This window comes from Pseudopodoces humilis, chromosome 8 (assembly GCF_049639895.1).
Source record: "Pseudopodoces humilis isolate 2021_Gansu_Grassland_sample_001 chromosome 8, ASM4963989v1, whole genome shotgun sequence".
NCBI lineage: Eukaryota > Metazoa > Chordata > Aves > Passeriformes > Paridae > Pseudopodoces > Pseudopodoces humilis.
In genome coordinates, this window is record NC_142207.1 from 1374528 (window position 1) to 1399348 (window position 24821).

The window sequence follows — 24821 nt, forward strand, 5'->3', positions numbered from 1 at the left end:
TTTATTTTCTAATTTACAATTTTACAATTTCTAATTGTTTTAATTGATAACTTCTTCCACAAGTGGGTGATAGACTGGAATGTGTGGTGCATCAACATGTGGGTGAATAGCAAAAGAGAAAAAGCAGTAAATAAGGAGAGGAGGAAAAGAAGAGCAATAAACACTGAACTGGACCAAGGGATGCAGTGTTAGAAATATTCTGATTAGAAGGAAACTCCTCCTTGCTGGCAGAGGAGGAAGCTTTTCTCTGCCATGCTGAGAAGAGAGAATAAATTAAAAAGAGAAAAAAAGAAAAAAAAAAAGCTTTATTATTTTAAATCTTATTCTGAGAACTGTAAAAACAGGTGGAAGAGAGCAGCCTGTGGTTGGTGTTGGTTGCCCTTTACACCCACAGCACCTGCACTTATTTTCCATTTCCTGTGCTGTTCTCACAGTATTTTGCAGAGTGAAGATGAGAGATGAGACAAGAAGTTGAGCTGCTGAAAATGGGGTTGTGCTTCTCTCGAGGGGCTCTGCTGGTTCTGGCAGGTTGGAGGTCAGGCAGGGATGGAGCTGGTGTCTGGAGAATTCCCTGAGGCAGGAATTTCCTGCTGCCTTCACTGCTGTGGGAGTGCCTTTAGAGGCATCAGCACTGGAAAGAAATAAAGAAATTGAAGAGTTTTGTTTGCCTGGAAACAAAACGGGGCTCGTGCAACACCCAGGGACAGTGTCCAGTGACTCCTGAGAGCTTTGGCTCTTGGTCACCTTCTAAACCCCCTTGTACCATTTTCTTTTCCAGCCACGGAATCACAGAATGGTTTGGGTTGGAAGGGACCTCAAACCTCATCCGTGCCACCCCTGCCATGGCAGGGACACCTCCCACAGCCCCAGCTGCTCTGGGAATTCCATCCCAGGGCCTCACCTCCCTCCCAGCCAGGAATTCCTTCCCAATATCCCATCCATCCCTGCTGTGTTTCGGTGTGAATCCATCCCCCTTTCCACTCGGTGTTCGCAGCTCTCCCCAGCCCCGATTCCCGTTTGTTTAACCCTCCCGAGCCTCAGTGTGACGGGCAGGGCTCTCCAGCTCCGCGTCCCCGGTGTCACACGGCCGTGACCGCGCTGTGTCCCTGTGCCCAGGACATGTTTGACGTGATCCTGGACGAGAACCAGCTGGAGGACGCCTGCGAGCACCTGGCCGAGTACCTGGAGGCGTACTGGAGAGCCACGCACACGTCCAGCGCCGCGCCCATGACCCCTCTGCTGGGCAGGAACCTGGCATCCAGCGCCCTGTCCCCGTACCCCGCCGCCATCTCCGGCCTGCAGGTAGGAACAGCCCCGGGAGGCGCAGGGCAGCTGGGTTTGCTCAGCGTGCCGGGGGCTGTGCTCACACTCAGCCCCGCTCCGGGACGTGCTGCCAGCTCCAGCTCGGGGCTGAAACACTGGCAATGCTCTGCCTTTAGTGGGAAGTAGAATAACCGTGGATTTCCTAGCCAGGAGTCAGCTCTGTTATGATCCCTTTTATTCTACCCTCATAACTTCACCAAGCATTCTCTCTTGGGTGGAAAAGCTTGTTCTTTGAGTGTGAATAAAAGACATTATTTTTATTTTTTTTTACCCGTTGAAAAAAATTGTGACCCTTTTTTTCCACAGGGATAGCTCAGACTCGGCTGAACTTTGACACTTCAATCCTGGCATGTAAATAGTCCTTAATGAGAAGTACGTGCTTTATTAAGTTTGAAACCAGAAATGTTTGGGGCTAATAACTGGGAATGCTCGAGGGGCTCAGGATTGCAGGGAGCTTTAAATCCTGCAAGTTTCAGTGTGTGTGGGACTCCAGGAGTGTCACTTGCTAATGTACGTCAGAAATAGAACTGAACAAATGACATTTAATGAATAATTCACCTGGGAAATGTAACGTCTGCTCTGCTTGTGGAGTGTCTGGAAGCAGGTAACAGTTTTGGAGGAAATGACTGTTGTTTGGTGTTTTCAGTTAACATCCAGCTGGTTTTGCTCTGAGTGAGCTGCACTTCCTTGAAGGTGCTTAATTCCTGCACTCACCTTTCTAAAGCCCTGCTTGGTTTTATTGGGACCAGCAAGTCGCTGTCTCCCGAGTGGCTGAATGCACAAGCACTGTTCTGTTACTAATAATTAACATGCACATGTAAACTGTTGTTTCCATTTTCCACTTGCCTTAAAGTTTCAGTTTTCCATCCCTTCATGCCAATAAAATACCATCTGCAGAACTTTCACCTCTTCAGTTTCATTTTGAGAACTGGGTGTATCCACAGAATTTTTTTCAGGCATTTATTTCTCTCTGATCAATGGACACCAGCAATAACTGTGAAATGTTGCTCCATTTACTTAGGGAAAACTCACACTGAAGATGAAAATCACCCCTGTGCAGTGGGCTGGCTGAAGGTATGCATCACTTAATCCCCACTTCACCCGAATTCCAAAGGGTTTCGGTGGGATCAATGGTGCTGGTGCTCTGCAGAGGGGTAAATTTCTCCCGGAGTGATCGATGCCCAGCCAGAGGCTGCAGGTTTTCCGTGCCTCCAGGGTTCAGGCCCTGCTGTTTTCCATGGGTGTCTCACAGGAAGGATTTCCACCATCCCTCTTAATCCACGAGGAGGTTTTGTACTCATTCAAACCTTTGAAGGATTCGCATCAGCTTTCGCTGTGATGATGTGTGTGGTAATTAAAAGGCACTCAGGCTAATTAAACTAGCAAAGGTGCTTGTGATACAGGAAGATTTTATATTCCTTATGCCCTTGGTACCTCGGGGACTGAAAAGCAAAGGCTCAGGTAGCAGAGAGCCTGACACAGGTGTGCTGGGACAGGCTGTCCCTGCTTCACCAAATCCACATTTGGGAGACTCCCATTTTTCCCTGGCTGGGGCCTGGACTTTGGTTTATTGAGAACTGAAAGTCCTGACTGAACTCCTGACTCACAGAGGTCATGAGGGTCACGTTCTGTGGCACAGATCCAGGAAAGTCAGAGAGGGAGCAGGTGGCAGTGCTGGCTCTGCCACACCTGATCCTTGGGAATTGCCTTCCTTGAGGGAAGAGCTCGATGCTGAGCTGAGGGGGAAGAGTAAATTTGATCTTTGCACAGAAAAATATTTATTGCTCTGAGCAGCTGTGGCTGCCCCTGGATCCCTGGAAGTGTCCCAGGCCAGGTTGGACATTGGGGCTTGCAGCAGCCTGGGATAGTGGAAGGTGGGGAAGGAATTTTAGGTGATCCTTAATTTCCTTTCCAATCCAAAGCATCCTGGGATTCTGTCACTCCTCAGAACCAGTCGTTTCCCTCTGTGACTGGTTAGCTCTAAACACAGCCTGGCCCATTTCAGTGCATGGACTGAAAGCCTAAAGCTCGGCTTTTGGGAGATGTGTTCCTCAGGCTGCAGGGGATTGGGGTTTCCATTCCTGCAGGCAGTCATTCCAGTCACACAGCAGCATCACAAGTTACCTGGGCCAGGTGTAACCACGCCAGGTGTGTCCCTGGGCAGCACTGGGGTGAGCACAGCCCAGGGAAAGCAGCAGGATGAGGGGAGAGGGGAATTACCACAGGGAAGGCAGAGGGGTGAGCACAGAGTTAAAGCTACAATTGGTGAGGGGATTTGTACATCCAAACTGCATTTGTGTCAGATAAACACGAGGATAATTCATTGTGGAGTCATGGAACCCCAGAATGGTTTGGATTGGACGGGACCTTGAAGCCCATCCAGGCTGCTCCAAGCCCCGTCCAGCCCGGCCTTGGGCACTTCCAGAGATCCAGGGGCAGCCACAGCTGCTCTGGGCACCCTGTGCCAGGGCCTCACCTCCCTCCCAGGGAACAATTCCCAACTCCCAATATCCCACCCATCCCTGCCCTCTGGCACTGGGAGCCATTCCCTGGGTCCTGTCCCTCCATCCCTTGTCCCCAGTCCCTCTCCAGCTCTCCTGGAGCCCCTTCAGGCTCTGAGCTCTCCCTGGAGCCTTCTCCAGGTGAACGTCCCCAGCTCTCCCAGTCTGCCTTTAATTTCTGAAACTCTTTGCCATAATCCCCACCACAACCTGGTGCTCTGAGGAGAATTGGGGGTCCCCTGGCTGGAGTTCTCCCCAGAATCTGGGCTGAGGCTCAGGGCCCCTCTCCAGGAGTCTCCCTGGCAGCACCAGCCCAGAGCTGTAACCACACACCCCCTGCTCCATCCCTGCCCCGGCCACAGCAGCCTTGGATATAAATTATTCAGGAAAACAGTCACCAGGCAGAGGCTGTAGCAGCAGGAGGAAGGTTTTATAGCCCAGAGAGCAGGGGCTGGACTTTCAGCACGGAGTTTGTCCTGAGACATGGGTGCTGATACTCCTGAGATGTTTAATGTGTGATGAAAGCAAACTAAATACTTATTTTAGGCTATTTTTTCATTGTGCTATTAACTGGCAAAAAAAATACGAACTAATTTTGTTCATGTGACAAATGGGCATTGTCATTATGGGAACATGAGGAGAGCAAAGGCTTCTAATTAATAAATTATCTTAGGAAGGGATTTTTTCTGTCAACATATTTAAATACTGTGTTCCAGTTGAAAGAATTTATTATCTAATGATTTTAGTCTCCCCTTGGCTGCCCGCTGAGCAGCCCATCATCATTGCTTTGGTCTTAGGAAGGGTTTTAAATAAGGCTCAGAGCTGCACCTTTAAAAACAACCCAAACAAACATCTTCAGATGTTTTCCAAGACCACAAAAGTGGACGCTTAGACATTCCCTAAGCAGAGTAGCAGCGTGACTGTTCCGTTCCTGATCAGAGAAAAGTGATAAATGCTGACTACATCAGCTCACTTTTCATGCTCGATGTAATACTCAGCAGGGCGAGGAAGCGGAGCTGGCCCGCTGCAGCAGGCGGGCTTTGCTGGAGAATGAGGCTGCTGGAAGGCCTCAGCTGGGGCTGGGCAGGACTGAGGTGGGGCAGCCCCGGGGTGCGGGGGTATTAACGCTGCCCTTGTTTGGCCCCCGCAGAGCCAGCGCGGGAGGCACGGCGCCCACTCCGCGGAGAACTCTCCCATCGAGCGCCGCAGCCTCGTGACCTCCGACGAGAATTACCACAACGAGAGGGCTCGGAAGAGCAGGAACCGCTTGTCTTCCAGTTCCCAGCACAGCCGAGACCACTATCCCCTCGTGGAAGAGGAATACTCTGACCCCTACCAGGACTTGTACAAACCCCACCGGAACCGCGGCTCCCCCGGCGGGTACAGCCACGACTCGCGGCACCGGCTCTGAGTCCGGGGACTGGGGAAAAAAACCAGGATCCATCCGTTGGTACCTTGCCATAACGTAGCTAGAAATAACAATTAGATCACGTTAATTTGGCAGGTGTGACGGTGACACTGCGGTTGCACTCTGCTGTCATTGATGTTTAATTAGGGGGCAGCAAAACCCAAACCCGGCCCTTCCGTTTCTGCCCGATCATAGAGGTTGTTTTTGGGATTATTTTTGGGTTTAATACAGCATTTGCATTTATAGCCATATTTTTTTCTTGTCCTTAGGTATTAGACACATCCGTTTGTAATTTTGGGTACTTATTGAGGCACTTATAAAATAATTTCCTGTGCTGGAAATTCCAAATGACCAGTTCCAGTTGGAACCAATTTATAAACCAATTCCTGTTGGAATTTGGGTGAATTGACTGGAAAGTCGACGTGAGCATGTTGGGAAAAAAACAAACAAACCAAGTACAAAGAAAAATCTGCAAATTACAAACCACTGAGAGTCAGAAAGTCAGCTCCAGTATTTGTTTGCTGGGAGCTCAGTTTCCATTTCAGGTTAGAATGAAAGGATTTATTCTAACGATTTCTTTCCAGAATGGCTTTTTCAGACAAACCAAATGTCAACTCTCGAGAGTGCCAAATATCCCAAACTATTGCAGCAGTTTCAAAACACTTTCCAGTTTGAAATTGTTTTTAGGCCTGGCATGAATGTTGCAGCCAAATGATTCTTGAGTTCAGCCAGTCCTGAGAGTTTTGTGGGGACCAGCGGGGAGGAAATGTGACAGGAGATGGGAAATAGGGACAGGAAAAGGAACAAACTCCATGGTTTGTTTGCTTGGAAGTTGGGAATAGTCTTTTTTTTCCCTCACTCTTTTACCTGAACACAGCTAGAATTCCCAAAATGGAACAGGAATATCGAGACATCCGATTTTTCTCCCATTTTCTATCCTGCTTTTTCAGTGGAAAGCAATCCCCCCATCTCTGAGCCCGTGTGTAGAGTACCTCCATCCCAGTACCCCAAGTCGCTGCCCACACGTTCCATCTTCCCAAATGCACCTCTGAATGTCTGACGATTCCAGCGGCGCACAAGAACTCTCCACAAGATCCATTCCAGCCATGAAATCCAAGGGGAAGGGAGTGGGCTTAAACAATCATCGGTGACCAACATTTCAAACAACATCTCGGTCAGAATTGCAATAAAAAGGGAATGTCAGACAAAAATCTGCTCCCGGGGAAGTCGTAGAGCTGATTCCAAGCTTTGGATTCCAAGAGCTCTGATAAATCCTTGGAGATATTGCTGCCTTACTTCCTACCAACCATTTCTTTCACCTACTGAGTCCTGAGTTCCTTCCAAGAGATGAATTCCTGTGGTTGCACCTTGTGTTTTACACCATCAGTGAAGCCTTAGATGCCATGGGATTGAAAATTGACCCCCATTGCCCGTTTTGTACAACCACTGACATCTTCCAGCAGAGCCTCCCAAAATTTCCCACCTCACACATTCCCTGGATTTGACACAATTGTGCTGAACGTGAATTTGTTTATGCAGCTTCGTGTCCCAACTTCTTTTTTTTTTTATTCCCCAAAATAAGGATCATTAACTTTTTTTTTGCTTGTTTTCCTCCCAAAGCCTGCTGAACCCAGGCTTTGAAAACATGTAGCACTAAAGGAATTTCTGGAATATTCCGGTTTCTTCTGCTTCCTGGACCAGCTGGCAAAGACCAGTGGTGTTTCCAGCATCCAGGAGTCTGATGATCCTCTTGGAAGTTACTGGGAAAAGCAATCCATGTCCTTTGTGGGACACCCAAACCCCCAGCAGCATTCAAAGGTGCCAGACACCTGATTAATTAATCACTTTAATGACCCCACTGCTTAACAGGCAGCTCCAGCACCACTGGGTGATCCCAATGGACCAGTTACCAAGGGAAATAATGGGAATCCACTGGATTCCCAGAGTTGTGGGTGGATCCTGATCCTGCACCATTCCCTCTGGCTGCAGAGGAGCTCTGAGGCCGAGGGGACGTGGCAGGACCTGGCGTGGGACCAGCAGCTCCTCCAGGATTCTGTGCTGCAGCACGGTGGAGCATCCTCCAGGAAGTTTTCCAGCCCTTTCTCCATGTCCAGCACACGGACCTGCCTGAGAAAGGAGCCCTTGGGCCACCCCTTCTTCTCTCCTGTTGAAGTCCTGATTGCAGGGGAGCTGTAGAACCCTAGGCAGCAGCTGCTTCTCTTTGTTCTGCGCTAAATTAGGGATCAGCTCATTAAGTGCTTGAGGAGATTTGCATATTTGCAGTGGCTGCAAAGCACCAGGTCCATTTCCTAGAGCCTTTCAGAGCCTTGTTTGAAGTCTTCCATGTCACCCCAGGCACCACATCTGCACAGTCCATCACCTGAACATCTCTGGTTTGACAAAAACAAACTTGTGAGGGAAGCCAGGGCTGGGCCTCAGGTCCTTTATTCCATGGGGTGGAGCTGCCCTGACTCCTGAGTTTCTCCCAGACCCCATTCCCTTGTAATAAAAGGAGCCGGGGCCCTGCAGATCTCCCTCCTTGCTGGGGGTGTTTAATTCTTTAAAAAGAGATATTTTTTAAGTATAAATACACCAACTGTGCTGGGAGACTCTTCATTTATTGCAGATACTGTGGGCAGTCTTTGTTTGAAAAAGGGATTTCTGTTCAGGACACGGTAAGGAGTGAAAGCTGTGCTGAGGATCGGGATTGGGAATTCCCAGTGGGATCTGTTGGGGTTTAGTTGAAATTGTGGAGTTCATGTGTTCCTGACTGAAGCAATCCAGCCTCATTCTCCAGTCCTCACATCATTTCTTGTTATTAAAAGAATACTAAAGACCAGAGCTCTGTTCTGAGCTCTGGCAGAGACAGAGGGTTTAGAAATGTTTCTAAAATAGGGATTTTTTTTAAGTTCTCTTGTTATCCGAGCTTCTCATTCAGACACTTGGGAATTAACAAGGATTTAACCAATAAAGAAGGTTGTAACAAGAATCTCTAAAGAGAAAATTCAGCACATTCTTATCTTTGGGAATCAATTCTTTTAATTGTTAACCTTTGAATTTCAAATGCTTTCTCCTTGGAGTTGTATTTAACATGTACAGATTCTTTTCCTGATGCCAAACATTTCTCCCATGGGATGTGCAACTCACAGCTGCTGATATTTGTAACTTCAGTTTGATGCCAAATCTTTTGAATTCAGCTTGGTCTCAACACCACAGAATTCCCTGGAGCATCCAGACTCTCCTGTGTTTACTGACTTCACCATTCTAAAATAATTTTGTCATTCCTGTTGTTCACAGCGCACTGATTTGGGTAAGTCAGGGGTTCTGGCACTGCTTTTTTCTTTAATAATCCATTAAATGTGTCCTCTGCTGTATTTTCTTTCACAAGTTCAGTACTTCTGAAACCTGTCCTTCATCCCACATTCCTGATTTTTTAATTTTTTTTTTAAGGCAAAATAATTGGAGACTACACATGACAAAATCAGATGCCTATTTTACAAAATGCCATTTGTACAAACCTGGGTTTGCTCCTAAAAATGTGAATTTTAAAATCAAGTTGTGTTACACCTGTTGGTGCCAGCCCAGGTTTGGATCCATGGTGCCATGTATTTTGTTGGAGTTATTATTAGTTATTATTAGTTAATATTAGCCCTGCAAAGGCTGCAGGATCCTGTAATGCAGCCAAGCTTAACTCTGGGGGAATGGAGTTAAAATGATCCTAAAAGAGAGTGTGGTGTCATTATTTAAGAGTCATTAGAATAACCTTGGTGAGTTTGTTGCCAAGCCCAGTTTATTTTACATAGAAAAGCAAAAGGTGTATCTTTAAAAAGAAAAGGAAATTTTAATAAAGTTGTAAAATATATGTAAGGAATTAACTCAGAGGTGAAAATGCTACTTAGGAGTGAAATTTCAGATTTCTTTCATTGTGTGTGGAATCCAATCCACTCAAGAAGTCAGGAGAAATATTGTGATTAAATCCATCCAGAGAATTTGGGGAGGAGGTGGAAATAATTTCAAATGTTAATGAGTGTCACTCCTTTATTCCTTTGAAACTGGGAGCAGCCTTGGCTGGGTCTGAGGAGGATTTATGGATCTGCCTCGGGAATTTGGGAAACCAAATTCCTTGGCAATGACACCCAGCTCCTGTCTTGTCCAAGAGCAAGGTCTGCCCAGGAATGGCACCTCCTGATCATCCCCTGCCTTATCAATATTGCCTGAAAACCAAACTGCAATTAACTGTAATTAACTGTGACATCCCCAGTTAAATCTGCTCTGCAGCAGAGAATCCACAGAGCTCAACATTCTCTCTTTTGCCAATGGCATGAAAACAGAGCAAGGGAAAAGAAGCACATTTGTTATAGCACAAATTTACAATAATTCCACTCCTGCATCTGGCATCGTGTTCTTGGAACCAAGGGGGAGATTTCTGATCCAGCATCAGTGGATTTATTGCATTTTTGATCTGTTTACTCGCTGCCTGATACTTCAGCAGTTGATTTTGGCATTTTGCACATGGGATTGATTTTTCAATAACTCGTATCCCTTCCATATTAATTAATTAATGACAGCAAAAAGAATCTTTTCAAATCACAGAGCCCACTGCATTCATTTCTGCTGATTTCCTCCTGGAAGCTGAAATCACATTAATAACTTTAATTTTGGCCAATGTGTAGATCTGGGATGTGACTGGTGAATCCACCAGCAGCCCGAGGTCGGGAGTGAAACGCTCCCAGTAAATGTTTGTGGGGTTGGAGAGGGGGGAGGGAAGAGTCACAGCACCCCAAATGCCCAAGGAGGGAAGCTGAGGTTAAGGAATGTGTTTGGGATTGGGATAGAGCTGATGGATTCCCTCCTGGTGCAGCCAGGGAGAAAGCTGGGATCAGCAATTCCAACTGCAAACTCCAGACCTTGGGCTTCTCAGATCCCAGGAAATCTCTGTTTCTCAGCCCAGCTGGTTCCCAGGGAGAGCCTGGCAGCGCTGCCTCGCTGGGAGCCAGCTCAGAGCCGCACTGGTGAAGACATTTCTGCCTTTACTGGGACAGAGCCACCCCAAATTTGTGTTTTCTGCTGATTTTCCCTTTGTTTTGCCCTCTAGACCCTGTGTGTGTAGCACCTGACCAGGCATGTGGGTACCATATACTATGCAATGTGTACAGTGGTGCATGCTCTGCTCTCCCTCTGCTTTTAGTGGCTTTCAAAGAAAACTACAAAAATTTAAAAAAAGAAAATAAATTTAAAAAAAAAAAAAAAAATTAAAAAGTGGTGTTATTTTTGTGACCAGGATCATGCAGACTGCATGCCCATAGTATCCTCATTTCTATGGATTCGTTTTCTGGAATTTAGATGTACAAAGATGAACTGCATTACAATAACTTTTCTACAATAAATGAACAAAACTACCAAGAGTTTAAAAGTCTGTCCGGTCTCTTTGTGTCCTGCACTAAGATTGGGAAAATGCTCAGGAGAGTCAGGAGAAACCTGGAGTCTTTTGGCATTTTTGTCGTTTGCCAATAGTTTTTGGCAGCAGCCTCACGTGTTACATTTTTAGGAAAATTTAATGAGGTTCTGAAGAAGGAGATGCATCTGCTCTGTGAAATAAATGATGTTTATTTTTGTAACGATCTGCTCTTAAATAGCTGCGACCCAGAAGTACAAAAATACAGATAATTCCTGCTGATCCAGCAGGGAATGAGGGACTTGCAGCCAACTGCTCCTTTGAAGGATTCTCGGGAATTCAGGGCTTTGGAGCTGGTCCTTGGTGGGATCAAGGCAGGAACAAGGAGCAGAATGATGGGAGGGATGAAGGATCGGATAATTAATAAAAGATAATTAATAGTTTATCACAGAATGGCGAAGGTTGGAAAAGAATTCCATGAGTGATCCCCACCTTGTCACCAGCCCAGAGTGCCACCTCCAGCCATTGATGGTGTCTTGGAGAACTGAAAGCACTGGGAGATGCTGCCCCTGGCAGAGAGTTCCAGCCTCCACTTCCCAAAAATGAGAAGCAGGAGCCAGCAGCCTCCCAGAGATGCTGTGAGCACCCAAACCCTGCCTTGGAGGGACAGGAGCACATTGGCCAGGTGAGCTGCACGGTGCATTTACACCCCTCTGACAGATCTTTAAAGCTCTTAAAATTCTGTTTAACGAGGTTTTCTTGGCTGTGTGTTCAAAATCAGATCTCAACACGTGAGTTTTCATCTAAACTGTTAATGAAAAGCACAAGGGTTTTCAAATAAATATAATTGAGAGGAAAAAAATGCCTTTTGTGTGTTTTCATACAATGCTAGGGGTTAAAATTACTTAAGCTGCTTAAGTTGTCTGTGTCCTGGGGAAGGGTCTGGAGAATTCCTGAGGGAGCTGGGAAGGGTCTGGAGAATTCCTGAGGGAGCTGGGAAGGGTCTGGAGAATTCCTGAGGGAGCTGGGAAGGGTCTGGAGAATTCCTGAGGGAGCTGGGAAGGGTCTGGAGAATTGCTGAGGGAGCTGGGAAGGGTCTGGAGAATTCCTGAGGGAGCTGGGAAGGGGCTGGAGAATTCCTGAGGGAGCTGGGAAGGGGCTGGAGAATTGCTGAGGGAGCTGGGAAGGGGCTGGAGAATTCCTGAGGGAGCTGGGAAGGGGCTCAGGCTGGAGCAAAGGAGGATCCCGAGGGATCTTTTCCCTCTCTGGAATTCCCTGACTCCTCAGGCTGGACCAGAGAGCTCAGGTTGGATTTTTGGGACAATTCCTTCATGGAAAGGGTGCTCAGGTGGAGTCCCCATCCCTGGAGGGATTTCTTGGGGACGTGGGGCAGTACAAGGGGAATGGACTCAAATATCTTGGAAGCCTTTTCCAACCTAAACCATTCCCTATTCTCTCTGTTCGGGTTTTTTCTGCACAGAAGCATTTCCATGGTGAAATCGGCATCCGAAGCACTTCCCCAGCACAGCCAGCCTGACCCTGTCTGTGTTACAGCTGCCTGGAACAAAACGTACACGACCCGAAAAAGCCCTCCCAGATTTCCAGGAGGGAATTGCGAGGCTGTACCAGCCCTGCCCACTGGAATGCTTTCCTAGAAAGCTTCCAGCAGCATTGGAAGCTCAGCTTAGCCTGTAAAAACCAGCAGTACGATCCAGGTTCAACCAGGAAAAAAACCCGAGCAAATGACATGGAGGGGAACCTCGGAGATTTTTATTTAAATAATCAGAATAAATTGTTTAATTGAATTTTGGTAGCTCTCCCACAGCCACCGAACCCTGCCCTGAGCCCAGGAGAGCTGAGAACAGAAACCCCCGAGTGCTTCTGAAATTCCAAGCTGAGGACCGGCAGCAAGGGGGATAATTGACAGCTAATGAATAATTAATGCCATTGCAGGCTGGATGCTGAACTTGTGGAATGTTTTACACCGGAGGAGCTGCTGTTTCCCTGCGGGTTACACACGGTGCCAGGACCCACAGCTGCGACACCGCCATGGACTGGCACACTGGATTATCACATTTCTCTTCCTAAACTGGTCAGGGCCATAAATTCCCCTCCAGAACAACAGGAAACACAACAAATCTCTGGACATAGAAAATCGGAGATTATTCTGGCCTTGCTGCTTTGGTTCCGGACCAGCAGGGAAAATTAAATGCAAGATGCTGCTGTGGGAATAAAAGCTGCTTGAAGGAAAGATGTAAAACCTCTGGAATAAGAAAGGAGATTCTATGTCCCATCCCTGGCAGTGCCCAAGGCCAGGCTGGAGAGGGCTTGGAGCAGCCTGGGACAGTGGAAGGTGTCCCTGCCATGGAAGGGGAAGGAATTGTCAGGGACAGGACGAGTGAGAGGGCAAACACCCCATGCCTTGTCTCAGGCAGGACACAGCCGTGCACAACCTAATTGTTGTCTGGGATTTTCAAATACCTGAGGATTTAAACCCAGTGGAGGGTTTGGATGGGAATTTATCTCAGTGAAGGCTCTGGGCAGATCGTAAAGCCCATTCCAGTACTGAAAACACAACCCTTATGCAAACTCAGCCCCAGCTGCTGGGGAGCAACTTCACCCACGTTATTGCCAGGTTTTCCTCAGAGCACCAAGTTTTAGTAGGGCAAAGTGAACATAGTTTCTTCATGGACTGCAGACAGGCTGGGAGAGCTGGGAATGTTCCCCTGGAGAAGGGAAGGATCCAGGCAGAGCTGGGAATGTTCCCCTGGAGAAGGGAAGGATCCAGGGAGAGCTGGGAATGTTCCCCTGGAGAAGGGAAGGATCCAGGGAGAGCTGGGAATGTTTCCCTGGAGAAGGGAAGGATCCAGGGAGAGCTCAGAGCCCCTTGCAGGGCCTGAAGGGGCTCCAGGAGAGCTGGAGAGGGACTGGAGACAAGGGATGGAGGGCCAGGACATGGAGGAACGGTCTAAACCTGAAGGGAAGGGGTAATTTCGATGCGGTACTGGAGAGAAATCCCTCGCTGTGAGGGCAGCGAGATCCTGGCACGGTCACCGGAGCAGCTGTGAAGCGGGAGGTGCCCGTGGCAGGGGGGTGGTCCGGGATGGGCTCCGGGCTGCCTCACACCCACAGCACTCGGTGGCTGCGGGCTCTGCTCCCTCCGGCCCGGAGCCCCGGTGGGCTGTTCGGATCCCGGAGCCCTGCCTGGCTGTTCGGATCCCGGAGCCCTCTCTGGCTGTTCGGGTCCCGCAGCCCTGTCTGGCTGTTCGGATCCCGCAGCCCTGTCTGGCTGTTCGGATCCCGCAGCCCTGTCTGGCTGTTCGGATCCCGGAGCCCTGTCAGGCTGTCGGGTCCCGCAGCCCTGTCTGGCTGTTCGGATCCCGGAGCCCTGTCAGGCTGTCGGGTCCCGCAGCCCTGTCTGGCTGTTCGGATCCCGGAGCCCTGTCAGGCTGTCGGGTCCCGCAGCCCTGTCTGGCTGTTCGGATCCCGGAGCCCTGTCAGGCTGTCGGGCCCCGCAGCCCGCGCTGCCGGGCGCGCTGAGGCGGTGCCGTGTAATGGCGGCCGCGGTGCCGCCCCCGCGCGTCAGCGCAGCGCGCCCGGCCCCGCCCGGCCCGCCCGGGAGGCGGCCGCGGGCGCGGCGCCGCTCCCGCCGCCCTCGCCGCTGCCGCCGCCGGCGCTGCCGCCCCGCTGCCACTGCCGACCCCCATCCCGAGCCCCGTCCCGACCCCGCGGCGATGTCCGAGCGGCAGCGGCCCCGGCGTGGCCCCAGCCGGCACTGGGGGCGCTGCGCCGGGCCCTGAGCGCCCGCGGCCCCGCAGAGCCGCGGCCGGCGAGGCCCGGAGCGCCCGGCCGAGGATGGGGATCCTCTTCACCAGGATATGGAGGCTCTTCAACCACCAGGGTGAGGCCCGGGGGCGATCCGGGAGGGACCCACACCCGCTCCGGGGCGGCCGCACGGGCTTCTGGAAGTCGGGGCTTTAAACCTTCTTTCCCCCCCTTTAATTACAGGAATGTTCATTTCCTGACAGCCGCCTGTTAAATTATTAACGCGTGCCCAGGAACGCGGCCGTGGCGCGGCGGGGCGGGGGGGTTCGTCTTGCTGTCGGCAGAGTGTGGGTTTAAGTGGCAAACCTCGATATCTGGCTCGTTCATGGAGTAAATGTTATTTATAGCTTCAGTTGTGGCTGCCCCTGGATCCCTGGAAGTTTCCCAGGCCAGGTCGGGGCTTGCAGCAGCCCGGGACAGTGGAAGGTGACCCTGCCCGTGGCAGGGGGGTGGCACTGGATGATCCTTAATTTCTCTTCCAACCCAAACCACTCTGGGGTTTTTAACACCTGTCTCCTTACAGCAAGGTGTTCGTGAAAGTTGGAATTTTAACTACAAAACACCTGCTGATGCTCTTTCCATGTTTCTAAAGCCCTTGGAATTTGATTTTGAGTGAGCCTCGGTACTCTCACACCTGCTCCTTGAATGTCCCAGTTATGTCCCCGTTAATGAGTAGCGCAAATACAACAAAATATTTTTGTCTTGTAGCATCCAGCCCCACCTCAGACCTTCTGTTCCAACTGATTTCCTAACATCCACTATGCTGGCAGCATCCCACCTGAAACAAAAGTTCCTAGTTATGTGGGGTCAGGTAAGCAGACACTTTTACAATATTGTGCAGTTATGCAAAGTTATTGAGGTTGGACTTTTATATTGGATGGCATAAAAGACAACTCTGCAAAACCACACAATATTGATAAAATCAAACCCGAGAAACCCCCACTTACCTGACCCCTGTCCTCTGGGATAAATCAGTGTGAGTGTAGTTTGCTGGCAGGGGTTGATCTCAGTGTCTGCAGCTTGGGCTTGTTTTAATGGCTTTTTGTCACCCTTGAGGAACACGGGGAAGGACGGGAGAAACCCCCTTCTCACCGAGCTTTTACGTGACTGGTCCTGCTTGGTTGTGCAAGTGAAAGTTGTGTAACAGAGCTGAGAGCTGGCTGTGCTCACCCAAACTGGAGGTCGTAAATTTGGATGTGCTTGACACCAGCAGTTGTAGAGTTCCCAGTCACTCTTGTGATGCACAGGAGAGGAGGTGCTGAAGGGAAGCAAGAACTGATTGGGGCATTGAGCTCCAAAATGTCAGAGGTGGGTTGTGGAGCACCTGGTGACTTGTCCAAGGCCAGACTGGGTGAATGTGTCCTGTCAAGTGTTGGAGGGCACATCCGTTCCCCAGGAGGAAAGGAGGGCACTGGGGGCACAGGGATCACTGCAAACCAGCCTGGCTGGGGTTTTTTGTAAAGACATGGAGATATTGCCTGGATGAAGGGAAAGTGGAGTTGTGGCTGGGGGGATGGGGTTTGATACAGGCTGCAAAACCCTGCAGGAACTTGGGAGAGGATCCCAGCGTGACACTGGCAGTCAGAGATGGAAAACATCCTTCTGAAATCTCTCAGGAATGGTTCCTGTGGAGGGGGAGAAATTGCCAGTCCTTTCCCTGCCCAGAGCAGCACCTGCCCACACAAACATCCCGGGCTGGCCCACAAACACACCTGGCCACAGCACCTGGAGCTGGGCACTGTTGGCTCAGGAAACCAGTGGCAAACGTGGCACTAACCTTGATCCAGACCCAGCAGCTGTGACTTACCAGTGCTGTTTTCATTGCAGAGCACAAAGTGATCATTGTGGGCCTGGACAATGCAGGGAAAACGACCATTCTGTACCAATTGTAAGTAGGACCTGCGGGGACGTCCGGGGCATTTCCAGGTGTGGTACGTGGCCCTGGGTGGTTTTACTCGGAGCTTTCCAGGTGGCAGCGGGTGTCTGGAGTTTAGAAAGGGCTCTGCTGTGACTGCTGGATGAATGAGGTTTTGTTCAGAGGGTTTTGGATCACATCACCTGCTGTTAGCACACACTCCCAGCCGCCCTTGGTGTCACGGCCTCGGCTCTTTGCCAGCCCCATAAAATACGGTTGTAGTGAGTGCTGGCCACGGGAGGCTGTTGCAAAACTGATCCACGCCGCAGATTTAAACAGCAGACAACTCATTCTGTGAGTGGCAAAGCACCTCTGCTGCCATGCCTTGTGTCCCCAGTGCTTAGTTTGGTGTTGTCTGTGGGATGGGATGAAGGAGGAAGGCTGATACCAGCACAAACCCGGGACAAATCCGTGCTGTCCTGCACCTTCTGCCTTCAACAGCAGCATTGATTTGTGTTTGCCTTGCATTAACCTTTCTCCTGGTTTACATGGAGCTCGAATGAGCTTTGTATCTCCATTCCTCAGCTGCAGTTTGATAAGAGGACACCAGTCTGTCCACAGGCTCAGAAGCTACTGGTGACACAAGCAGCTCAAGGTCTGTTTGTGTTGGGGACAGATTGGCCCTTTCCCACGTGCAGTGCTGTGGCACTGAGGAATGTTCCTGAGTCAGAAATAATTCCTGTTAAATGATGTGGCCGTGTTGCTCCAATCCCACATTTAAAATTGGCTTTTTGGAAGTGGTTGTGGTTTGTCACATTCCAACTTGCTTTGCCTTTTCCAAAACATTTCTGGCTGCTCGTGGCCTGCCACTCTGCAGGGAGAGTGAAAGGGTGAGGGTGGTGGTGATTTATAGAGAGATGTTAAAACACACAAACAGGATGAAGGGTATTTCTTAAGACTGGGAGCTGCAGTTCTAAAGGCAGCTGAAGGCCATCCTTAGTGCTTTTTAATCCACTTCCTCCACAAATGTCTTGTAGTTCTTCCCCTTATTTCTGCAGTTTCAGAGTTTTCTTTTCCCTCTCGTACAGATCTCTGTATGTCTCCTTTTAATTTGTACCCACTTTAACTCCACAGGACTTTCCCAGCTCTCTTCTTCTTCTGCCTTACTCCTCCTTGACGCTACCTCATCTTTGCAGATCCCGTTTTTCCTCTCCCAGACACTTCCTTTTCTCCCGTTCTCATACTCAGCTCTCCTTGCACTGGCCCAGGGTAACTGGGATTGCTTCTCAGAACTCTGCACCATCCCTTTATCTCCTTGGCTCTCTGTATCCTCTTCAGGAAATATTCCAGCACCATTACAAGTCTCAAATTGCTGTCACTGTAACTAAAAGGTCCGCTGGAACTTCAAAAAGGTTCATACAAAATGAAAAGCTGTATCAGGATGATCAGAAGAAAAAATAATTAATTCTTTTGAACACAGATGGTTTGCCTTGGAGCTAGTGTTAATTTTTTTTGCCTGTTACAGTAGAGTTTAAATAGTCTGAACTTTAGGAGAATCCAGAGCACACGTTTGGTTGTTCGATGTGAAACTGGTGTTCTCAGTGACAAAGTCACACTCAGTATCTCTAAACAATGTATTTGAAATATTGGATTTGTCTCCAAAGAGTTGTGTGTTGGACTGTGCTGAGGGGAGAAGAGGAGGAAGTTAGGACATAAAGCATTGTGAAGAAAATCTGGTTTTAGTGACCTGGAAGGAGAGTGGGATGGAGAGGGTGAAGTGTTTCTGGAGGATGAGTTGTTTTTCTGAAACCTTGGAAATCTTGTGGCTTAACCACATTCTTGAAGCAAAACAACTGCTCTGTCCCATGTGAGCAAAAATGGGCCTGGAGAAAGAAGAACTGAGTTCTCCCAAAAGCTTCTGAAGCAAAAATTCTTTCAGCTCCGTGATTTAATTAATTACAACGGATTTTGTTCACGAGTGCTCTCTCAGCTCTATAATTTGCTTATTACATACTTCACTGAATCCTTTTTATTGCTGTTTTTATTTTATGTTTCTGCACCCTCCACCATCAAACCTCAGCTGCCCAGGGAGTGTTTGCAGAGGTTCTTGCGGGGGGAAATTCCCCTCGGGTGGTTTCCTGGGTCACATTTGGTGACTGTCCTGTCCCTGTTCCTTGTGCAGCTCCATGAACGAGGTGGTTCACACCTCTCCCACCATCGGCAGCAACGTGGAGGAGATCGTGGTGAACAACACGCGCTTCCTGATGTGGGACATCGGGGGCCAGGAGTCCCTGCGCTCCTCCTGGAACACCTACTACACCAACACCGAGGTGAGCTGCCCTGGGGCGCCTCTGGCACGGATTTGGGGCTGCCTTTTGGCACTCAGCTCCTGCTCTGGGACTCTCCCTTGCTCTGGGGATTGCACAGCCCCCCGTGCTGTCTCCACGCTCGCTCTCTCTGCAGTGGATCCTCCAAAACCTGCTCGACAGCCCCAAAGATTTCCTCCAAAATGTTGGCAGCTCTGACTCACAAACTCCTGTCATCAGCAGCTTAAACACTCCCAAGGGTTTTCAGAACTCTGCAGAGCTGTAGTTGCAGTACACACACACATATGTACATAAAAAAAAATATATATATACATACGTGTGTGTGTGTATATATATATACATAGACATATATTTATATATCTGTGTATATATATAAAAATATATGTATGTATATAAAATATGTATATGTGTATATATGTATATAAAATAGATATACAGATATATACACATGTATGTGTACATATACAAATAAATAAAAATAAATAAAAATATATATAATATAACATAACATAATATAATATAATACAATACAATATAATATAATACAATATAATATAATTTTTATATAATATATAATACATATAATAATAGAAATATATAAATATGTATGTATATTTTATATAATATATAAAATATATAAAGTATATTATACAAAAATATAAAATATATGTATAATATAAAAACATATAAAAATATAAAAACATGTATTTAATATATATATATATTAAAAAATACATATGTATATAAATTATGCCAAGCACAGAACTTCATAAAAATAATGCTTTAAATCAAGGTTTCCCCTGTGTTACCAGTTACAATTTAAATACAGTTATTCTGTTATATAAATTACATTTTGTATGGTTAAGTACAATTATCACAGTCATTACCTCTGTTCTCCAGTTCATCCCTATGAGGTGCTGTGACTCCTTGAAGTTCTTTTCCAGCCTAAATGAAGCTGGGAGTGTTTTCTTGGGAGTTTGGAACTTCAGGACTTTTTTAATCCCTATTTTTAATATAATAGATTAATATATTTGCGTGTTAGTTCTTGACCTAGACAAAGACAGCTGATGCACTTTGATTTAAAGGCTGCAGCAAATTATTTGAGGGGTCTGTGTAGTGCCTCAGTTCCACCAAGCAAAGGACAAAACCAGATCTGGGATTACTGAGAATTTTCTTGCTTTCAGTATGAATTTTTCACTGAAAAATGGAGAACAGAAAGTGAAAAGTTGTGTCAGAGCTGCCTTTGTCCCCAAAGCCCAGCGCAAGCTGTGAATCAGCCCTGTGGGATTGCTGGGGCTGGAGGGAAGCTTTGGGAACAGGGATGGTGTCTGGTGATCCAGCTGGATAATGGGCTGGGAGTGGGAGCAGCAGAGTTCCTCTGCCTAACGACTCTGCCTTTTTGCAGTTTGTGATAGTTGTGGTGGACAGCACAGACAGAGAGAGAATTTCTGTGACTAAAGAAGAGCTGTATAAAATGTTAGCACACGAGGTAAGTGCACCCTGTGCCTTTAATATTTATTTTAATATTTATTTTAATTACCTGGCTGATACACACCAAAGGAAGCAGATTTACACCCTGAACTGCCTCAGCCCTGCTGCACTGTCTGCTGTGAAACTTCAACTAAAGCTGTTAATTAATACTAAATTACAGAAGTGAAGCAGCAGTTGGGACCTGTCAGGGACATCTGTGGGTTCTATACTTCACTCAATCCACGTTAATATCTGAATTAGAGCCTTTAAAACCCCCATGGTTTTCTGCAATAATTTAATAATTATTTTTGATATCTTCGTGGTTGCCTGAGGTTTTACAACCTCTACAATGTGTGTTAGAGCACCCAGCTCTAAAACTGAAGTCACTTCATCCCGTGGCTGTGTCAGCCAGTGCTCTGTGGGTATTTGGAATTCCAGAGTGGAAATTGCTGAATTGTAAAGACCCTCCTTAAACCCGAGCCCTGGGTCAGGTCTAAACCTGAGCTGGGCTGATGTAAAAGCCAGGCAGCACCTGTGGCATGACCTGAATGCAAACTGGATCAGGGTGTGTGAGCTGACACCGAGCTTCCAAATTTAAATGTCAGAATAAAAAAAAAATGTGCATAAAAATGATGGCATTATAGCCTAAAATATTACATCTATATTTAACCTATAGCCAAGGTTTGGGAGCCTGCAGCAAGGGCACAGCCTGCCTATGGATTTCCACTGAGGAAAAACAAGGGCTTTGCATAGCATCTTTCAAATTTTCATGTTTTGGAGGTTTTATTTTTTTGTTTTTTTAAATTTTTGATGTTTAATTTAAATTATGTTTGATAAAATAAATTGTAATAGAGCAGGTGAGGCTGTGCAGTGTTAAATGTAGCACAGAGGGATTCAGTGCTGCTGTCCATGATCAGGATTTCAGAGCTGGACTCTCCAGGCTGTTGCAAAAACCTGCATCTTGTGTTTCCTAATGTCTAAAGGAAGATGAAGTTGTTAACGAGCTGATTTTGCCGGGGGGAAGGTCTGGAATTCCAGGCAGAATGGAGCCGATTTGGGAGCCACCTCGCAGTGAATGTGCCCTTTGTTACCCGGCAGGATGTTCCCAGGCTCCCTCTCCAGACGTGGCTGTGACGTTGGGAGAGAGCAGCAATGAAAGTCAAATATTGATTTAAAATCGCTTTTCTTTGCTCCTTGAAAATCTTTTCTTTCTCCTAACCGGTTCCATGGAGTTGCTGTTAAGGCAAAATTGAGTTGTCCAGCTCTGTTCCAGCTATTTTCTGGAAGCAGTTGGTTATTTGGAGATTAATTTTGCTGCTTGTAAACAGGAGTGTGCCTGATAGGCAGCTGAGTGCCTGGGCTGGCCAGGCTTCCTGGAAACACCTTTTTGCTTTCCAAGGGAAAGATTTTCAATAATACACCCCTGCCCTGATGCAATTCCGAGCAATTTGAGGTAAAATAAGCTTATCCCTGGAGTCACTGTCCCCAAATTGTCAGTGCTGCTCAGGTACAGGGCTCTGATCCTCGTGGAGCACAGCAAAACGTTGTCCTGAGTTTTTTACTCCTTATCCACGGCTCTGTGGTGTGCTGGATCAGAGCATTTCCTGCAGTTCCTGTCAGCCTGCAGCACTTTGTTCTGGAGGATTGTTGGTTTGGGCTCTGGGTTCCCTGCTCTGGTGTCCCATCCTTCACCTCCAAGGGCTGCTCTGTCATTACCTCCTCTCCTTTCTGCCCAGGATTTGAAGAAAGCAGGATTGCTGATCTTTGCTAACAAGCAGGATGTGAAGGAGTGCATGACAGTAGCTGAGATCTCCCAGTTCCTGAAGCTGACTTCAATTAAGGATCACCAGTGGCACATCCAGGCCTGCTGTGCTCTCACTGGAGAGGGGTAAGAGGGATTTGTGTCCTCGGGAGGGGAATCTGAATTACTCCAGGGTTTTATTCTGGTATTTGGGTTTCACACACATTCCTCCCCTGTCCATAATGGTGACAGAGTCCCAGAGTGGTTTGGGTTGGAAAGGACCTTAAAATCATCCCATGCCACCCCTGCCATGGCAGGAACACCTTCCACCATCCCAGGCTGCTCCAAGCCCCAGTGTCCAGTCTGGCCTTGGACACTTGCAGGGATCCAGGGGCAGCCCCAGCTGCTCTGGACATCCTGTGCCAGGGCCACAGCACTTCAACATATTGATACTTGCAAGATTTCCTACATCAGACCCACACTGTCACCTCACAGAGACAGACTTGATATGATTCGGACTTGATGAGGGTGGGGTGAGGTGGGGGCAAGCTGAAATCTGGTTTATTAAGAATAATCTTAATTAGAGAGAACTTCATGTGTTGAAGAGCTGGGACCTGAATTCTCTCACCATAGATGATGTGGTGAGGTCTCAGAAGTGCCGTGCAGGGAGTGAAGAGTTTCCAGAAATGATGTGGAGTTCTTGGGAAGAGTTTAAATTGATGCTGTGGAGTTATCCTGAGAGGTGCCTGCATTCCCTAAACGCTCTCTCTTGTGTTCCCAGGCTGTGCCAAGGACTGGAGTGGATGATGTCCCGGCTGAAGATCAGATGATTTTTAATGACTTCTTTGCACAGACATTGCTGCAGCAGAGCTGTTCCAGTGGCAGATTGGTGGGGTGGATGTATTTATGCTGAACTGATGGCAACTGTATTTTCTACATAGCTGCACACACACACACACACACACACACACACAGGGACAGGAACTGGGAGCAGGCACAAGAGCAAAGGAGCACTTTGGGCTCCACTTTGGTTCGGGTTCCTCAGAGGACGCGTTCAAAGCTGTGACCAACCTTCTTTTCAAGCTGCCCCTCGGAACAGTCCGGCCTTGGGCGTGGGGAGGATGAAGCGAGAGGAAGGAGCTTTTAATTTAGAGTTTTATTATCCATTGTAGCCCTCTCTAGTGGAAGTTGTTGGCTTCGTTATTCCAGTAAATCAGCGAGCGAGTCACCGGCGTAGGCATCGACTCTCCAGTATTCCTAAGGTTACAAATGCAAAACTCTTTTCCTGTATGTGTACTGTACATATTTGTGTATATTTATACCTCAATCCTAGGTTAATTGCAATCTGCTCAGACCAGTGTAAAGCTGAATCAGTATGTTGGCAGTAGTACTAACCTGTGGCACGTCCCCGTGTCACCGGTGCCGTCCCTCTGTGTCCGTACGGCTGTAACAGCAATCACACCTCGGCTCTCCACAACCTGATAAACAAACTCTCTCTTCAGCCCATTGCTTGTTTTTCCACATGATTTTTTGATTAGGGAAGAGGCTGGAATGGATTGAGGCACACGGATTGAGCTTTGCTTTCCAGGGTTGGCAAACAGAACAAATTTGCCAAAGAGTTTCAAATGAAACGGATTTTCCTCTTTTATTGTGGTCATCATTGGATTGGGTGATGTTGCAGGTCCTGCCCACTGCTCTCCTTCTCTGCTGTGCTGGTTGATTCAGGTCTGGCCTTTAGGTACCTTTAGCTGTCAAAAAGGGAAAAGTATCTTTTTATTCTTAACCAAAGAAGAGGCACAAAAGTACATTTGAAAGTGTCACTGGAATCGTACAAGTCAGGCTCTAATGAGGTGTTTTTTCAGAGGAAAAACTCTTTGCTACATAAAACCTGCAGATACTAAAATGTGCAGATGTATCAATATGCAGTGGGGAGGGGACTGGATGGGGACAAAGCAGATGACACTACTTGAAAAGCTCCAGGTGACCCACATGAGTTCCAGGGCAGATCGTGAAAGCAGAGCTCCCTTGCATGGTCCCCAAGCAGTGTGAGAACACCAGGATCACTTTTCCCTGCTGTAGCACCTGCTGGGCTGGCTGTCCCAGGTGAAGGGGGTCAGAATTCCCACTTTGGAGGATCCAGGCAGTTGGGAAGGCAGTGGGATGGTTGGAAAAGTCAGGTTCTTCTGTGGGAGATGCACTGGGAGTTCAGCACAATGAAACAAAACTGTTAAAAGTGTTCTTCCCTTTCTCAGCCCCCGTGCCTGGTAAGGATGGAAAAGGCATTTTAAAGCTTGGTTTGAACTTTTTAAGGTGCTTCTCTTTGGTTCTGGGATAATCTGGTCAGCTCCTGCCTTCCTGCCCACCTGCCTTCCTGGGAGCACGGGAATCCTGGGGAAAGGAGGGGAGGCAATCTCAAAGTCTGTATTTAACAAAGGCAGGTAAAGAATTTAACTTTTTAATCTATTTTTGGTATCTTCAATGCTCCCTGGCTGGGGGATCTGCTGTCTTTGTTAAACATTAAGGTGTACATGCATATATCTCTAGTGCATGCACATAGATCTTGGTATTTAACTGGTGTATTGCAAAATGTATCAATGTTTGAAGAATTAACAATTTAATGCAAAGACTCTCAGTTTCTCTGACAGTATCTACAAGCAACGAGCTCTGTGCACACTTGCATACGAAATGGAACTGTACATTTTCTAGTCTAAAAAAAAAAAGAAAAAGCAGATTTGCTTCTAAACCCAAGTGTTTGGTTTTTGAGTCTTGTGTCTTCCCCGGGCTGAATCCACGCAGGTTGGGTGAGCTGGGGGCTGGTTGGTGAGGAAAGGAGTTGTTGCTGATGGTGGTGGAGCAGTGTTGGGATTTCTGCTGCTTGGTTGTGCATTTGTAGGAACTCTGTCAGATGATGCAGGTGTGGTGGTTGCTGCAGGTGTGCCTTGGGTTGCAAGCAGATACTCTGTGTTTACACATCAC

General features: G+C 47.8%; 2 protein-coding genes across 10 annotated transcripts in view; both read left to right on the forward strand.

Annotated features, from left to right (window-relative positions):
* CACNB4 (calcium voltage-gated channel auxiliary subunit beta 4) overlaps nucleotides 1-10637 on the forward strand; it is a 78818-nt gene extending 68181 nt beyond the window's left edge. For 3 of the 7 annotated variants that reach the window (XM_088058702.1, XM_088058703.1, XM_088058704.1), the window contains 2 exons: nucleotides 1117-1302; nucleotides 4975-10637. In XM_088058702.1, the coding sequence (XP_087914828.1) occupies nucleotides 1117-1302; nucleotides 4975-5235 (447 nt within the window). In that variant the 3' untranslated portion in view covers nucleotides 5236-10637. Of the gene's footprint in view, nucleotides 1-1116; nucleotides 1303-1629; nucleotides 2315-2344; nucleotides 2398-4974 lie in introns of those variants that run through there. The other 4 variants (XR_015773071.1, XR_015773070.1, XM_088058705.1 and 1 more) reach the window with 4 other exon arrangements.
* Nucleotides 10638-14412: 3775 nt separating this feature from the next.
* On the forward strand, nucleotides 14413-24593 carry ARL5A (ARF like GTPase 5A). Of its 3 annotated transcripts, none has more exons than XM_005519580.3 (6): nucleotides 14413-14528; nucleotides 16280-16340; nucleotides 18490-18637; nucleotides 20040-20123; nucleotides 21841-21992; nucleotides 22627-24593. In XM_005519580.3, exons 1-6 carry the CDS (start codon nucleotides 14483-14485, stop codon nucleotides 22673-22675), a joined length of 540 nt encoding a protein of 179 aa, XP_005519637.1. In that variant the 5' UTR covers nucleotides 14413-14482; the 3' UTR covers nucleotides 22676-24593. The 3 variants fall into 3 exon arrangements, with proteins under 3 accessions (XP_005519637.1, XP_014104819.1, XP_014104818.1); XM_014249344.2 differs by lacking the exon at nucleotides 14413-14528 and adding an exon at nucleotides 15175-15263; XM_014249343.2 differs by lacking the exon at nucleotides 14413-14528 and adding an exon at nucleotides 15739-15760.
* The last annotated feature ends 228 nt before the right edge of the window (nucleotides 24594-24821 follow it).

What these genes read in the sequence shown, in the direction of transcription:
- ARL5A (XM_005519580.3), top strand. Translation starts at nt 14,483, where the DNA reads ATGGGGATCCTCTTCACCAGGATATGGAGGCTCTTCAACCACCAGG. An exon ending in ACGACCATTCTGTACCAATT is followed by an intron (nt 16,341 to 18,489) that starts GTAAGTAGGACC and finishes TTCCTTGTGCAG; the next exon opens with CTCCATGAACGAGGTGGTTC. An exon ending in CCTACTACACCAACACCGAG is followed by an intron (nt 18,638 to 20,039) that starts GTGAGCTGCCCT and finishes GCCTTTTTGCAG; the next exon opens with TTTGTGATAGTTGTGGTGGA.